Source organism: Eptesicus fuscus, chromosome 5 (genome assembly GCF_027574615.1).
Source record: "Eptesicus fuscus isolate TK198812 chromosome 5, DD_ASM_mEF_20220401, whole genome shotgun sequence".
In the NCBI taxonomy this organism is placed as follows: domain Eukaryota; kingdom Metazoa; phylum Chordata; class Mammalia; order Chiroptera; family Vespertilionidae; genus Eptesicus; species Eptesicus fuscus.
This window is the reverse complement of record NC_072477.1, coordinates 84,905,205-84,921,442: the sequence shown is the minus strand read 5'-3', so window position 1 is coordinate 84,921,442 and position 16,238 is coordinate 84,905,205. Positions and strand designations below refer to the sequence as shown.

The following is a 16,238-nucleotide window of genomic DNA, read 5'->3' as shown; positions in this document are numbered from 1 at the left end:
TTCTCGTATTTATTTTTGATTACACCAGAGACAATTAGCGTTTCAGCCCCTGGGTGGCAGTGTTTCTGAATTGACTTCCGGGCCTCTCTAGCTCTTTTTTCTTTTTTTTTTTTCCCCCTTCTATGGCACTCACTACCAGTTTGTGGAGGTGTGCGCCTCAGAGCTGCCTCTCTGATGGTCACACGCAGCTCTGGCCCCAGGTTCCAAAAAAACACCTTCCCCCTGCAGTCTTTCAGGGTTTCCACCTGGGTTTACCTCTGTATTGGGCTTAGCAATCAGAGTCGGAAAGAGCCCAGGTGTGCGGACCGTGGGTCTGTGCCCCAGACTAAGGAGCCTGCACTCCTTTGAAAATTCTTAGTCTGACCCTCCTCGTCGGATTAAAATGAGTTGCTTTCAAGAGGTCACTTCTGTTAGCAGCTCAGAAGACCCCCCTCCTCATTCACGGATCACGGCAGTTCCAACTGCCGCTGATTTTTCTAGGCACAGACCTCCCGGCTCCTGCCGGTCCTGCGGCTGCCGCACTTCCCTCACCCAGCGCTTCCCTCACCCACCGCGGGGATTAGAAACCGCAGCTTATTTCAGACAAAATCTGACCTTTCCGTGGTGCAGTGAAGAGTTTCTTTGAATCCGAGTGTTTGCGCTGATAGGGGACCGGTGGTCTGGTGCTCCCAGCAGTTCAGTGTTTGCAGTTGTCGCAGAAAGTCAGGTTTCCACTAAAATCCTCCTTTCCTTGCAAGATGGCGAGGCGCCCGGCGAGCCCGCAGCTCCAGGAGGGGACCCAGCCCCTGTGGGTGCTGCGCGGTCAGAGGAACACTGCCCAGCACTCCCCCGCCTTCTCCTGGAGTTTAGCTGTCCCTTGGCTTGCCCACATACACTCCCTCTGCGAGCCTCTGCTGCTCCGACTCTCCGCCACCGGAACAGACTCCAAACCCGACTCTATTCCGTCGCCATTTTTTCTCCCCTCCCAAAATATATTTTTTTAAAAATAAGGAGCAACAGGTGTGTTGTTCGGCAATAGGAGCAACAGGTGTGTTGTTCGGCAATAAGGAGTTAAGTTAAGGTATGTTGTTTGGCAATAGCAACAGGTGTGTTGTTCGGCGATAGGAGTTACGGTGTGTTCAGCAAGGATGTTTTCTAAAGGATTGATCTCCAGCCCTAGGCAGTTTGGCTCAGTGGATAGAGCCTTAGCCTGCGGACTGAAGGGGGAGCCCCGGGCTCAATTTCGGTCAAGGGCATGTACATCGATGTTTCTCTCTCTAAGAATCAATGGGAAAAAAATATCCTCGGTTGAGAACTTAAAATTTTTTTTTTTTATTTTTATTTTATTTTTTTTATATATTTTATTGATTTTTACAGCGAGGAAGGGAGAGGGATAGAGAGCTAGAAACGTCGATGAGAGAGAAACATCGACCAGCTGCCTCCTGCACACCCCCTACTGGGGATGTGCCCGCAACCAGGGTATATGCCCTTGACCGGAATAGAACCTGGGACCTTCCAGTCCGCAGGCCGACGCTCTATCCACTGAGCCAAACCGGTTTTGGCAGAACTTAAAGATTTTTTAAATAAAAAAAAAATAAAGGATTGATCTCCAAATGTGTATTCACATAGCATACCAAAACTTTTCCACAACTGCAGCATCAGAATGCATTGTAGCATTCCTTACAGCGGAGGCAGCGTTGTTTTATTGTTCGGGGTAAAAGAAATTTTTTTTTGGAAAGTTATAGCTTTTAGTTTCATCTCCGCTTACATTTTGTGATTCAACTGATTCTATTTACTTATCTTCATGGCATAATATGGGCATAATATGGACTTAAGCAGATTTAATTTTTCTCAATGTCTGAAAAATTTGGGGGAGAGATCCAGTAAGTCTTTTCACTCGTTTAAAAACACACACTGGCACCTACTAGAGAAGCAGGTAGGTGCAAACATAGTCTTAGAAGACCGCACCGGAGTCAGCCCAGGGCCAGGCAGAGGCCCCGCCCCTGTGAGGGCGGGGCCCCGAGCCAGCAGGACGCCACTCCCGCCGCCTTCCCCGCGCGCAGAGGGCGCAGCCTGCACGGCGCACGGCCTGGACCCGTGGGGTCGCCGCGCGGGCCCCAGCCATGGCGGAAAGCGGCCGGACGCCGCAGGCCCGGGCGCTCCTGCAGCAGTGCCTGCACGCCCGGCTGCAAGTGCGCCCCGCCGAGGGGGACTCCGCGGCCCAGTGGGTGGAGGTAAAGTGAGCCCAGATGCTCCCGTTATCCCCGGGCGCGCAGGGACGGTTCTTCCCGCGCGCTGTCTCGGCGCCTGGTCCGTCCCCTCTCCCCCACGTCTTCCTCGGGGCCGGCCACGTGGCCCCAGCACCTGCTGCGGGGCGGCTCGGCACTTCCGGCCGGTCCTCCCCAGCCGGTCCTCTGCGGCCGGCCTGGCTCCGCCCCTCGCTCAGCCCTGCGCCTTCTCCCTCCGCCGGACGCCCTTACGCCCCCGGAGGAGGAGCGGGTCCCCTGCTTAGGCCCGCGGGTATTTGAACTTCACTCACCCGCCGCCTCGGTGGACTGGAGACCCGTTTGTCCCAGACCTCCTGCTTTAAAAGAGCCTTGTCAAGCCCTTGGCATTGCTGGGCTGAGATGGTCCGAGCTTTTTTGTTAAATTTGTTGCAAATATGAAAGGTCCGTTTTGACTTGGTTTTTCCCTTTATGTTGACAGCAGCTGGGTCAGCATAGAAGTGAGATTTTTCCAAGAAAGTTATTTTGGGAGTAAGATGAAATGAGAGAAATGTTAGTTTATAATGAAGACTTTTAGAGGTACTCAGAAACTTTAATATAGGAGCATCTCATTTCCTGCTGCATTGGTCCCAGATCTAGCATTCCTTAACACAATCAAAGTCATTATTTTAAATACTGCCCATAAACTGTGATATGTGGCTGATTATTCTTAAATCAGAATCTGTTACCCTCTGCCAAGTTGGAAATACTTATAAGCATAAACATTCCTATATTTTCCCCTCCCTTTTTCTTTCTCAAATATTCATGTTTCTTACTCCTTGTTTTTGTTATGGCCTTTTCTGAGATCTTGATTTCTCTTCCATATATTGAAATTTTATTCTCTTTACTAGAGGCCCAGCACACAAAATTTGTGCACAGGTAGGGTCCCTAGGCCTGGCTGGTGATCAGGGCCGATATGTGGGGCAACCGGTGGGGTGATTGGGGGCAGGGGGACCCACCTGCACCTGCCTTGGCTGGCATGGCACCACCCTCTCGCTGGCCCTACCCCCACCCCCCGCTGTCACAGCGGGTCAGGACCTGCGGGCTGGGGGCAGCTCCTGCGTTGAGCATCTGACCCCTGGTGGTCAGTGTGCATCATAGCGACCGGTCATTCTGCTGGTCAGTCGATTTGCATATTAGGGTTTTTTATATATATAGATAGATATTTGCCATCTTATCCAGAGAATTGCCTATTTTTATAGTTGCCTCATGGGACAGTAAATCCCAAACTGTTAATCCTTTAGATTTCTGGCCATGCTTCTTTATCTTTTTATATTCTTCATGCCACATCTCCTTATGCAAAATCACAAATATTTTAGCAGCCTTCCAAACTATCAGTTTGCACTTATTAACTTTAAATCTATTTTAAACCTTTCTTTTTCACTCCTACACATGGTTAAATTAGTATAAAGAGATAGTGAAAAAGTAAATTCTCTTCTCTTTCTCAAGCATCCTCTCCCTATTCTATTATCAAAAGTTCTAATTTTTAAAAAACTTGTTTTAATTGTCAAAAGATTTGAAGGTTATTTTGCATTTTTAGTTTCATTTATTTTGAGCTTTGCTGTCACAAACTAATGTTTTCCTTCTTAGGAGGTGAACTTGTTTTAAGCTACAGTGAGAAATATCTGTACTTTTCTATATATTTGATATGTTTATACTGAAAGAAGCTACAAGGCAAGTGATTCTGACTTGAACAGGGGAATTTGTAGGTCACAATTTAAGATCTATTATTGGACTAAACTAAAAGAAAATACCCTTATGAGGAGGTAGTGTGGGACGTGGCAAGAACAGGTGGCAAGGTATCTGTTTCTTTTTTTTTTTCTTCTTTTTTTAAATATATATTTTATTGATTTTTTTACAGAGAGGAAAGGAGAGGGATAGAAAGCTAGAAACATCGATGAGAGAGAAACATCGATCAGCTGCCTCCTGCACACCCCCTACTGGGGATGTGCCCGCAACCAAGGTACATGCCCTTGACCGGAATCGAACCTGGGACCTTTCAGTCCGCAGGCCAACGCTCTATCCACTGAGCCAAACCGGTTTTGGCATGTTTCTGCAAATATTTAGACATTTAATTCTGACATTGCAAGTGTGCAAACATGATGATATGCGTGAGATTTTGGCTCATGCTAAAACAACCCCAGGGGAGGCCTGAGACAATGGTGCAGAAGACTGTCATTCAGCTCCTTGTTGTGACTACACATTGGAGGCCCTGGCTTGTTCCAGAGCACAACTGTGCCTTTAAGAAATGACTGTACTTCTTTTGCAGATAAATCAGGTGTGAGATCAGAACTGCATTTATATTTACATAGAAGACAATTTAGATAATACATAGATCCCGTAAGGTAAAGTTGAACTTAAATGCAATCAACGGATCAATTCAGTTCCTACTGTATACAAAACAGTCTGTGAAGTGCTTTGGGAATTAAATGTAAAATAGTGTTCCATCCCTTAAATTTATTCTTACATCCTCATTTTATAAATACTTATATAGCTTCTACTATGAACCAGGCACTGTTTTAAGCACCTAACAAATATTAACTTATTTAATCTTCATAATAGCTCTTGGATAAAACAGGGTTAATCTACAGAATAAAAAATTTAATGATTTACTCAGCAGCAAAATCAAATTCATTCATCAAGTGTATCTTTCCCATATAGTCCCTATTCTACAAGAGCTAATAAAGAAATTTCCAAGCCCTAACCGGTTTGGCTCAGTGGATAGAGCGTCGGCCTGCGGACTCAAGGGTCCCAGGCTCGATTCCAGTCAAGAGCATGTACCTTGGTTGCGGGCACATACCCAGTGGGGAGTGTGCAGGAGGCAGCTGATCGATGTTTCTCTCTCATTGATGTTTCTAACTCTATCTCTCTCCCTTCCTCTCTGTAAAAAAATCAATAAATTGTATTTAAAAATAAAGAAATATCCAAGTCATTATATAAAACAAATAGCTTACATTCCTTGTAACAACCTCATGATGTAGAACTTAGTATCATAAATGCAATTTCCAAAGCCTAATAACGATGTTTGTTTAAAGCATTATCAGTAACAAGAAATGGTTGGAAGGTTTCTTGGAGTTTATTGAAATAAAATCAGACCCTTATTTTTATGATCTGCAAGTAATTTCATGATCTGTTCAGGAGGAATAGAGTGATGATGTCATCAGCAATATGAGATATAATGCAGATTCATTTGGTGTTGAATAAATGGGGCCTGCAAACTAAATGTGTCTCAGTCTGTCAGTCTTACTGAGGGGAAGGAAGCTTATTCAGTCTAAAGATTTCGATGAGAAGCACATGTTTGAAGGTAAAACTTGTGTTCTTCACTCTGTTGGCTGTATTTTAAACTTAATTTTCTGAAAGAAATGATAATTGAGGAGATTGAATGTTGGAAAGATTTTGTTTTCTCAACATATTTAAGAAATCAATATTGTAAAAACTTACTTCTCTTTTGCCGTTAAACTTTACATCTGTAACAGTTGTGACATTTTATCCACTTCTTTATCTCTACATAGAAGTTTCTTTCTAATCTGCGTTTACTGTGGTGATTTCTCGTAGATTCAGAGAGGATTAGTGATCTACGTGTGCTTTTTCAAGGGAGCTGATAAAGAACTTCTTCCAAAAATGGGTACGTTTGATGTTGTTTCTTTTTTGAGTGAGAATGTGTAGCAATAGATAGATAAGTTATCAGACGGGGCAAAAGGCACAATCTTAAATTTACTGGCAAGTTGTAAATGACTTAATTCTGTACTGTTGTTGACTTTAGCTGTTTGCCTATTCCAAAGTTTAAAGTTAAGAAGTGTGATGGAATTATTTTCAAACATCTGCAGCATTTCAGATGGCTTATAGAATGGTGTACACACACACACACACACACACACACACACACACACACACACCACTGAGATTCAGCCAGGGATACAGAAACTTGTTGGAAACAGGGTGGCCACATATAGGGAGAAACAGATGCTGCATTTCTTAATATAGTTTTCTTATCTCCCAGAGTCCCTATCAGGAGCATGTAGGTGACATGGGATGCATAAGACGTGGCCCCTTCAAATCTGGACAGCTCAGGTTGGCATCATGATTATGGGAGAATTTACGTATTTTCCGGTGTTTAAGACGACTTTTTAACCCAGGAAAAGCTTCTCAAAAGCCGGGGTTTTATACGCCAGAAAATACGGTACCTGTATCCCCTGCAAGCCGCTGCTGTCCCAGTGCTGGAGCTGAGAGTGAGTACCATATTTTCCAGCGTATAAAACCCCGGCTATTGAGAAGATTTTCCTGGGTTAAAAAGTCGTCTTAGCCAAAACCGGTTTGGCTCAGTGGATAGAGCGTCGGTCTGCGGACTGAAGGGTCCCAGGTTCGATTCCGGTCAAGGGCATGTACCTTGGTTGCGGGCACATCCCCGGTAGGGGGTGTGCAGGAGGCAGCTGGTCGATGTTTCTCTCTCATCGATGTTTCTAGCTTTCTATCCCTCTCCCTTCCTCTCTGTAAAAAATCAATAAAATATATTTTAAAAAAAAAAAAGTCGTCTTATACGCAGGAAAATACGGTATATTAACGCTTTATGCACTTATTTGTAGAAAATGTGTATAAATATAAGGCTCTCTGATTCTTGAACCGAGTTCAGTGTCGTTACAGCCACATCCTCCAGGGACAGAGAAAGCAGAGGCAATGTTTAAGCATCTCTGAACAATAATTGACCTGCCTGCAGCCTTCCAGTGTACTGGATGGTCCATAGCACTGCCCATTCTTTGTGATATTTACATACATGCAGTCTCAAGACAGTATTTGATATAATAATTATGCCCCCCAAAACCCTAAAATAATGGCGCTATCCCTAAATTGGGGACAGGTTATATTCTCTTGGTGAATGAAGGACAGTACCCATTAGTTCGATTAATAAGACATAAATCACGCAAATGGGTAGTTGAAGCATGCAGAAGCTAACCTAAAAGAGCTTCAGGTGGTAGAACTCCAGGGTAAATAACTCATTGAAGAACAACTTAAACTAACAGCTAAAACCCCTAGAGGGAATTTTATACTGAGACATCGAACATGTTTGACAATTTGTCCAAGGATTAAAACTAGACTTAAGGGACCTACAATAGGTGGGAATGGAAAGCCAGTAACTGGTAATGGTTTAAAATTTGAATCTGGAGGATAATAGGGAGCTTAGAGAACATGAAATGAGGGCTCCTGTTATAAAGGATTATTTACCAGGACCTAATGCTTGGGAATTGCACATTCTGTCCATTTTCCTGAGTTAATATTTTACCTTGAATTAAATCTTTATTAATCATAAAATAGTATAGTAGAAATCTCCAAGAACAGGAAGAGAATTTTTGTCATTGTGATATAAGATTAATGTCCTAAAGTTTTATATATATATATATATATATATATATATTTTTTTTTTTTATTGATTTTTTACAGAGAGGAAAGGAGAGGGATAGAGAGTTAGAAACATCAATGAGAGAGAAACATCGATCAGCTGCTTCCTGCACACTCCCTACTGAGTATGTGCCCGCATCCAAGGTACATGCCCTTGACCGGAATCGAACCTGGGACCCTTGAGTCCACAGGCCGACGCTCTATCCACTGAGCCAAACCGGTTAGGGCTGTTTTTACATATTTTTTAATGGATCTTAAGTTATAAGATGAAATGAACCAACAACATCCAAGCTGCATTTTGTTTTATAGTAGTCAAATCCTGTATGCTTCCAAAAATATCTTCCTGAGTTCACTTTGAATACATGTGTAAATTGTGGTGAATTACAAACACTGAGGAGGTTCGCCTTACGTCTTTTAATGAATAGTTTAACACAAAGCTTTATATATCATGATTCTCAATAAAGAACTATGACTCTAAGAATCACATTCTGCTGGTGTCAGTTATAAGCAAAATGAGTCCATCTATTATGGATAGCATTAGCTTGTATTTCCCTCTATTCCAGGAGGCAAAGGAAGCCCGTATGATGGGATTCTCTTAAACCCCACCTCATACTTATTACATGGATTCAGATCTTTCCAATCAAATCATGTGCCCTTGGGAACATAACAACCAGTTATATCCAGAAAGTCTGAAATAGCATGGCTAACAGATGTGCCAAATCTTCCTCAATTCATCTTCAATATAATTGGCCTGAGATCCAGGGACCTGTCAAAACTGAACTTTCTGTATACATTATTAGAGATACTTGATTGATAACCTGTCTTGGGATCGTTGAGTTTCCAACATGCCATTAATTCATTACCTCATTTTAATTCTACTTACTGACAGTTTGTATTTATATTATATTTATTTCTGCATACTGATATTTGTATACCAATAGCATTAAATGAATTCTCGGTTATAGCCTATAGAGGTAAGTGTGTAGAAGTATAATAAATTGTACTTACTTCAAAAAAAAATTGTACTAACCTCTCTGGCCTTGTATTCCAAAATTACCTCCCTAGTCTGTTACTAGCCTGAGGCCTGGATAGCTAGGTGGTGCGTTCCACTGGAATGAAGTGCTCTGGAGAGTTACAGTTTCCTTAGAAGCAGTCAGTCAGGACTGCTGGCTATGCAGCAAAGTCCTATTTGTAATGGAGAATAGTAGTGATAGTTTAAAATAGATGTAAGTTAAGTGAAAATTGATAGTGCTTGCCCTGGCCAGGTGCACAGTTGGTTGGAGCATCATCCCATGCACCAAAAGGTTGCAGGTTCGATTGCTGGTCAGGGCACATACCTAGGTTGTGGGTTCCATCCCCTGTCGGGGTGTGTACGGGAGGCAACCAGTCATTGTTTCTCTCTCACATCCATGTTTCTCTCTCTCCCTCTCTTCCTTCTCTCTCTCTGAAATCAATTTTAAAAAACACACATATCCTCCAGTGAGGATTTAAAAAAAAAAAAAAAATAAAATTGATAGGAATTCATTTGGATGGTCACCTTGGCAGGTTTTTACCAGGTTAATTTCCTGATTTGTCAAGTGGGTCAATCATACTGAATCCTTACTAATATTTACTACAGACCCCATGATAATTGAAAACATTGACTAGCCCACCAGAAATCATACTTTTTCAAGCCTAATTATTGGAGTATGAGTTTTACATAGTTTATTTTACCATTTGTCCTCTCAAAACTATTGTTTATAAGCAGAAGCTATTTATAATTTACTAGAGGCCCTGTGCAAAAATTCCGGCCTGGCCAGCAATCGGGGCCATGGGGAGGGGGGCAGCCAGGGGGAAGGACCATGGGAGGTTGGCCTGGCAGCCCCCACCCCCCCCCCAATTGGGGCCTGGGGGGAGGGATTGTGGGAGGTTGGCCGGCTGGCTGGGGGGAGTGGCCGTGGGAGGTTGGCTGTGGGAGCGCACTGACCACCAGGGGGCAGCTCCTGCATTGAGCATCTGCCCCCTGGTGGTCAGTGCATGTCATAGCGACTGGTTGACCAGTCATTCCGGTCATTTGGTCATAACGGTCACTTAGGCTTTTTATATATATAGATAGAGATAGGAAGATCCTAAGGCTATGTATATTAGGCATTTCTTTTGTTTATTGTTTTGAAAATGGCTAATGTTGAGATGTAACAATTTTGTTAGTTTAGAATTTTTGGTACACATCAATATTTATGGTGATTTTGATACTTCTTATTAGCTATGAGTATTAAATTCGTAGGTGCTGTAAAAATAATCTTGTATGTAAATAAAGATAATGCCAGTAACTCTAAACTTTTTGATTTATTTTTCAGTTGTAACAATGAATTTCTGATGAATCTTGCTTTTACCTTTACTCTTCTCCTATCGGTTATATTTGTAAAATGGTTAGTCCATATTAATAGGGCCTTTGAGATTATGAAATAATTGTAAATCAGCTGATTTATAATGGAATTGAAACTGGTACCTTTGTTTCAGCTTAGAACTCTAGGCAACTAAGTTTAAAATAATAAATTCACTATGTTTTTTATTTAATGCTAGAGGCCCGGTGCATGAATTCATGCACCAGTGGGGTCCCTCGGCCTGGCCTGCAGGGATCGTGCTGAAACCGGCTCTCCAACATCCCCCAAGGGGTCGCGGATTGTGAGAGGGCACAGGCCAGGCCGAGGGACCCCACCGGTGCATGGTTGGGGCCAGGGAGGGACGTGGGAGGTTGGACAGCCGGGGAGGGACCGCGGGAGGGCTCCAGGGCATGTCCGGCCCTTCTCGCTCAGTCCCAATTGGCCATACCCCAGCAGCCAGCAAATCTACCCGTCGGAGCGTCTGCCCCCTGGTGGGTCAGTGCACATCATACCAACTGGTCAACCAGGCGACTGTCTGCCCCCTGGTGGTCAGTGCACATCATACCGACTGGTCAACCAGGCGACTGTCTGCCCCCTGGTGGTCAGTGCATGTCATAGTGAGCAGTTGAGAGGCCTTAGCACATCATTAGCATATTACACTTTGATTGGTTGAACGGACGACCAGACACTTAGCATATTAGGCTTTTATTATATAGGATTCTTTAAAAAAATTTTTTTAATTTATTGATTGATTTTAGAGAGAGAAAGAGAGGAGAGAGAAACATTGATTTGTTGATCCACTTATTTATGCATTCATTGGTTGATTCTTATATGTGCCCTGACCAGGGATTGAACCTGCAACTTTGGCATATCGGAACAACACTCTAAACAACTGAGTTACCTGGCCAGGCTAATATCTATAATAATAAAAGCATAGTATGCTAATTAGACCAGATGTCCTTCCTAGGGAAGCCCGGGCCCCGGGTGCCAGAGGGAAATCAGTGCGGAAGGCCTACTCTTGCACAAATTTCGTGCGTTGGTCCTCTAGCAGAATTTGGTGCTTTATAAAGGAGGATTTATCACGGTATTTTTCTAATGCTATTTGCTTATGAAATGTAAAAAGGAACAAGAAGGGAAAATCTTATGTATTCCCTTGGGGTAACAATGTAGGGTGTTCTAAAAAAAAAAGTATACACGCTTTATTAGCTGACAACTCACTTAATTTTCACTTTTTTTTCAGATTTAAGTGATTTGAAATAATGCATGCAGCTAGACTAAGCTTTGAACAAAGAAAATTTATCCTAAAGCTTCACTATACTTTTTTTATGGGGATACATAAAGGATAAAGTTTATAGTACAAAACCCGGCAACAGTTGACGAATTTAGGGCACACAAACATTGAACAAAATGATTCTTGATGTTTTCAATTCCATTGCTTCGAGTTATCAGCAGTGCCTGGACCAGAAAGGTCATCAGTTTGAAAACAGGCATTGACCAAAAAAAAAGTATTCATCTTTGTAGATTCTTTTAAATTTTAAAAATAAACTGTATGTAAGTAAACTGACTTTATAATCATTCCAAGTGTGTTACACATTTTTGGGGACACCCTTTATTTTGAGGTGTCAGTATACAGTTATTTTAGTTCTTTCCGGATGAACTTATTGTTAGGAGATCTTAACTGCCAAGTCACATTTAAAGCATTATGCCATTTTCTGCGTGAAATTTGCCTTGTTTTTCATTCTTTGATCTTTTAGCTTAGTGAAGCAGTTTTTATAATCTACTAGTAAATAGAGAGTTTGGGTAAAAAGGATGAACTGAAAAACTGGGTTTTAAATAATGAGATTTGCTGACTAGAGAATTGTTGGTTTTCTTTTTTTTTCTTTTCTCCATTTGTTTTTCACTTCTAAACATTTTCCCTTTCTTCCCCACCCAGTTAATACTCTGTTAAATGTGAAATTAAGTGAAACCGAAAATGGCAAGCTCGTCTCTATATTGGATCTACCTGGCAACGTTCTTATCATTCCTCAAGCCACCCTTGGGGGGAAAGTGAAAGGAAGAAGCATGCAGTATCACTCTAACTCTGGGAAAGAAGAAGGGTTAGAACTCTATTCCCAATTTGTGATTCTCTGTGAAAAAGAATTGGCTGCGAACAGCAAGTGTGCCGAAGCTGGGGTTGTGGTGGAACATGGCACTTACGGGAACAGGCAGGTGTTAAAGCTGGATACCAATGGACCATTCACTCACCTGATTGAGTTTTGAGAAATTAAAAGTTTCTACAGTTGTTTTCTGGTATGAGGTGATCTGGACTATAATTAGATTCCCCTTTCCCACCTTCTTCTTGAATATGATAATCTGAAGCATTTTTAGACAAGAAAATCCTGGCTCCCATCCATAACTCTGCAACTTGCTAATTGAATGAACTTGCCCACCACTTGTACTCTGGATCTCAGTCACCTTTCATTCTGTTTTCCCCTACACTTCGACTTGAAACTTTGAGAAATGCTTTCTATTCACTTTATGGTCATTGTGAAAATGTTCTTAGCTGTTATGTGTTTTGCAAATGAAGAATTTTGTGCAATCAAGAAAAATATATTTCTTATACCCTCAAATTTATGTAGTATGTAATAAAAATAACTATTAAAATTAGTTAAAATCCAGCACAAACCAATTATAATCTTGTCAGTTTTGTTTTACTATTCAGTTTTCTATATTTTTGAATGAAAGAATATGCAATTTACTATTCCTTTTAATACCTATGAAAATGTAATATAGAAATGTTACTGTGTATTATAATATTACTTTCCAAGGGTATCCAAGTGTTTTTAAATTATTTTAAGAATCTTTATTTGATATAGGAACAAGGTATGGGGAATTAAAAGTTGTTTTTATTTACTATATCAATGGGTTACTGTTCTCTTTCTCCGTTTTTTCCAGTACAATGTATGTCTCATTTTTTCTCTTTCATTTTAAAAAAGTGTATGCTTCATGAAAGTATTGTTAGTTTATAATTTTTAAGGAAGTTCTTATTGAATTAGATAGCTATAAAAGAAATACAAAGGGAAGCTTTCTACTGGAATTTTTGGAAAACAATTTCACTTGTTCATTTCTGTGTTATTTAAATCAATGGTCGGCAAACTCATTAGTCAACAGAGCCAAATATCAACAGTACAACGACTGAAATTTCTTTTGAGAGCCAAATTTTTTAAACTTAAACTTCTTCTAACGCACTTCTTCAAAATAGACTCACCCAGGCCGTGGTATTTTGTGGAAGAGCCACACTCAAGGGGCCAAAGAGCTGCATGTGGCTCGCGAGCCGCAGTTTGCCGACCACTGATCTAAATGATTTGAATCCCGTGTAATTTTTTCTATTTGTGAATGTTTCTGTTCTCCCTCCTCCACCTCCACCCCCAGCAAAATTTGTATTTTGAAGTTCCCCAATATGATGGTATTAGGAGACGGGGCCCCTTGGGAGTAATCAGGGTTAATGAGGTCATGAGAGTGGAGCCTTCATGAGGGATTAGCACCCTCATCAGAAGAGACACCAGAGAGCTAGCTCCTTGTCTCCCACCACAGTGAGGATGCAGTGAGAAGTGGGCCATTTATAAGCTAGGAAGAACCCTTACCAGAAACTGACCATGCTGCCACCTTGGTCTCAAACTTCTAACCTTCAGAACTATGAGAAAATAAATTTCTGTTTAAATCACCTAGTCTACACTATTTTGATATGACAGCCCAAGCTAAGACAGATAGACAGCTAAAGGCAAGAGAGGAAGATCTATAAGAAACTGAAAGAATAAATCAATAAAAGGTAATACTCTGTTTTTGCAAACTCCTATGATATGATTTTAAAAGATTTTAAATAGTAAAAACCAAATAATTCTAATCACCAAAAAGATGAAGAAATTAACTTGAATAAACTTAAGTAGCTGCTGAAAATTCTTAGTCTTACCAGTTCTTTAGGCCAGTGTTCCTAAGACACTTAACATTTTTATCACATGCACAAAAAAAACATATTTCTCTATATTCTTCCTCTACTATTTTATTTTGGAATTTGAGAATCAATAACTGGCTTGGTAATGAGCTCTTTGTCCTTAACTTTTGCTTTATTGACTTAAAATACATTTATTGAAATATAATAAACTATTCATAAACTTGCAAACTCCAGTTTTCTCAAAGTTTCTACAAGGAGGTATATGTGTCTTTCAAGATTATGTGTTTCCTATTTTAAATCATTTTGATTTTGTGTGTAGGTAAAATGCTGACTCACAGCCCTAGATTGCTATTTTATAGTTCAGGCAATTCTTCTTTAAAAGAAAAAATTTGCTTGAGAATAGCAATTTCAACCACATGAAAGGTTATTAAGCAGAAAGTGATGACCAACTTTGTTTTATTTCCAAGGAGACTAGAACAAGAGGCAAATGGCAAGAGAAATCGTGGATATGAAAATAATTAGACCTTGGTTTTCTGTAGCTCTTCTGGCCCAAGGTGCTCAAAAACCTTCAATAAGTATCTCATTTTATCTTCCCAGTATATAATGAGGATAGTGCTGTGGAAACGAAGACAATGCTTAAATAATTTTCTCAAGATCACACAATAGGGAGGAATAATTTCCATCTTCCTGATTTTTCTTGTAAGAATTATTGAAATTGATCTTGATAAAAGTTTAGCATCTCTCAGTATTGGTCATTTGATAAAGAATAGCCAATAAATTGGTTTATTTACTAAATTAGGTGGCAGAGTTATGAAATAAGACAAGGATGGAATATAGACAATAAATTGTAATAACTATGTATGGTGTCAGGCATGTACTAAACTTATCGCGAACAATTTATAAGGTATATAGATGTCCAATCACCACAATATTGTGCACCTGAAACTAATATAATATTGTATGTCAACTATAATTTTAGAAGGATTCCAAGATGTCTGCAGAGTAGGTGGAAGCTACCCTCACCCGCTCCTGGCCCCAAACCAGATTTACAACTAAATTACAGAGCAATCAACCTGAATAACTAACTGAAGCCTAGCTGAACGGAAATAGCCTATCCAAGGATAGAGACTGGTAAGAAGGGCGGAGATGCGGAAAGGGCTAGCCTCCAAGCCCCGGTGTGGCAGCTGGAAAGCTGGAAGGATATTGGCTGTAAAACGCCATCTTCCCCTGAGCATGGGGGTCTCAACCCCATACAGGGACCCCCAATTCAGAGCAACAGAGATAGGAAGAGGAGCCCGAAAAGCATCGGGTGGTGAAGGGCAGTGGGGATTCAGTCGCCTGGGAGACCCAGACACCACCTTCCCAGGGAGGAGCACTCCTGTAGTTACAGCACCAGCCTGGGGACTGCTGTGAGGCCACTCTGCCATCCTCGGTTCCACGGAGCCTGGTACTGGCATAAGAACAGGCATATAGTTCAACGGAAGAGAGCATAGAGCCCAGACATAAACCCATGATTTTATGGTCAATGAATATTTTGACAAAGGAGGCAAGAGCATACAATGGAGTAAAGACAGTCTCTTCAACACATTGGATTGGGAAAATTGGACAGATACATGCAAAAAAAAATTAATAATGAATTAGACCACCAACCTACACCATACACAAGAAAAAACTCAAAATGGATAAAAGGCAAATATGAGTCATGAAACCACAAAAATTCTAGAAGAAAACATAGACAGTAAATCTCATACATCTTATAGCAATATTTTTGCCAATATATCTCCTCAGACAAAGGGGAAAATAAACAAATGGGACTATATCAAATTAAAGAGCTTTTGCACAACAAAGGAAACTATCAACAAAATGAAAAGGGAACCCACTGAATGGGAGAACATATTTGCCAACAATACACCTATTTGGAGTTAATCTCCAAAATACATAAAGAATTTATACAACTCAACAACAGGAAGACAAACAATCCAATTAAAAAGGGGGCAAATGACCTGAATAAACATTTCTCCAAAAAGATGAATAGACGCTCAACATCTCTAATCATCAGAGAAATGAAAATTAAAACCGCAATGAGATATCACCTCACATCTGCCAGAATGACTATCATAGGTAAATCAACAAACAAATGATGGCGAGGATGTGGAGAAAAGGGAACCCTCATGCACTGTTGGTGGGAATACAGATTGTTGCAGCCACTGTGGAAAACAGTATGGAGTTTCCTAAAAAAATTTAAAATGGAACTGCCTTTTGACCCAATGATCCCACTTCTGGGAATATATCCTGAATCCCAAAACA

At 41.0% G+C, this 16,238-nt stretch overlaps 1 protein-coding gene across 1 annotated transcript; it reads left to right on the top strand.

Moving 5' to 3' along the window:
- Positions 1–2,038: 2,038 nt before the first annotated feature.
- On the top strand, positions 2,039–12,905 carry DTD2 (D-aminoacyl-tRNA deacylase 2). The gene is made up of 3 exons (XM_008160800.3): positions 2,039–2,213; positions 5,799–5,868; positions 11,934–12,905. Exons 1-3 carry the CDS (start codon positions 2,103–2,105, stop codon positions 12,257–12,259), a joined length of 507 nt encoding a protein of 168 aa, XP_008159022.1. The 5' UTR covers positions 2,039–2,102; the 3' UTR covers positions 12,260–12,905.
- The last annotated feature ends 3,333 nt before the right edge of the window (positions 12,906–16,238 follow it).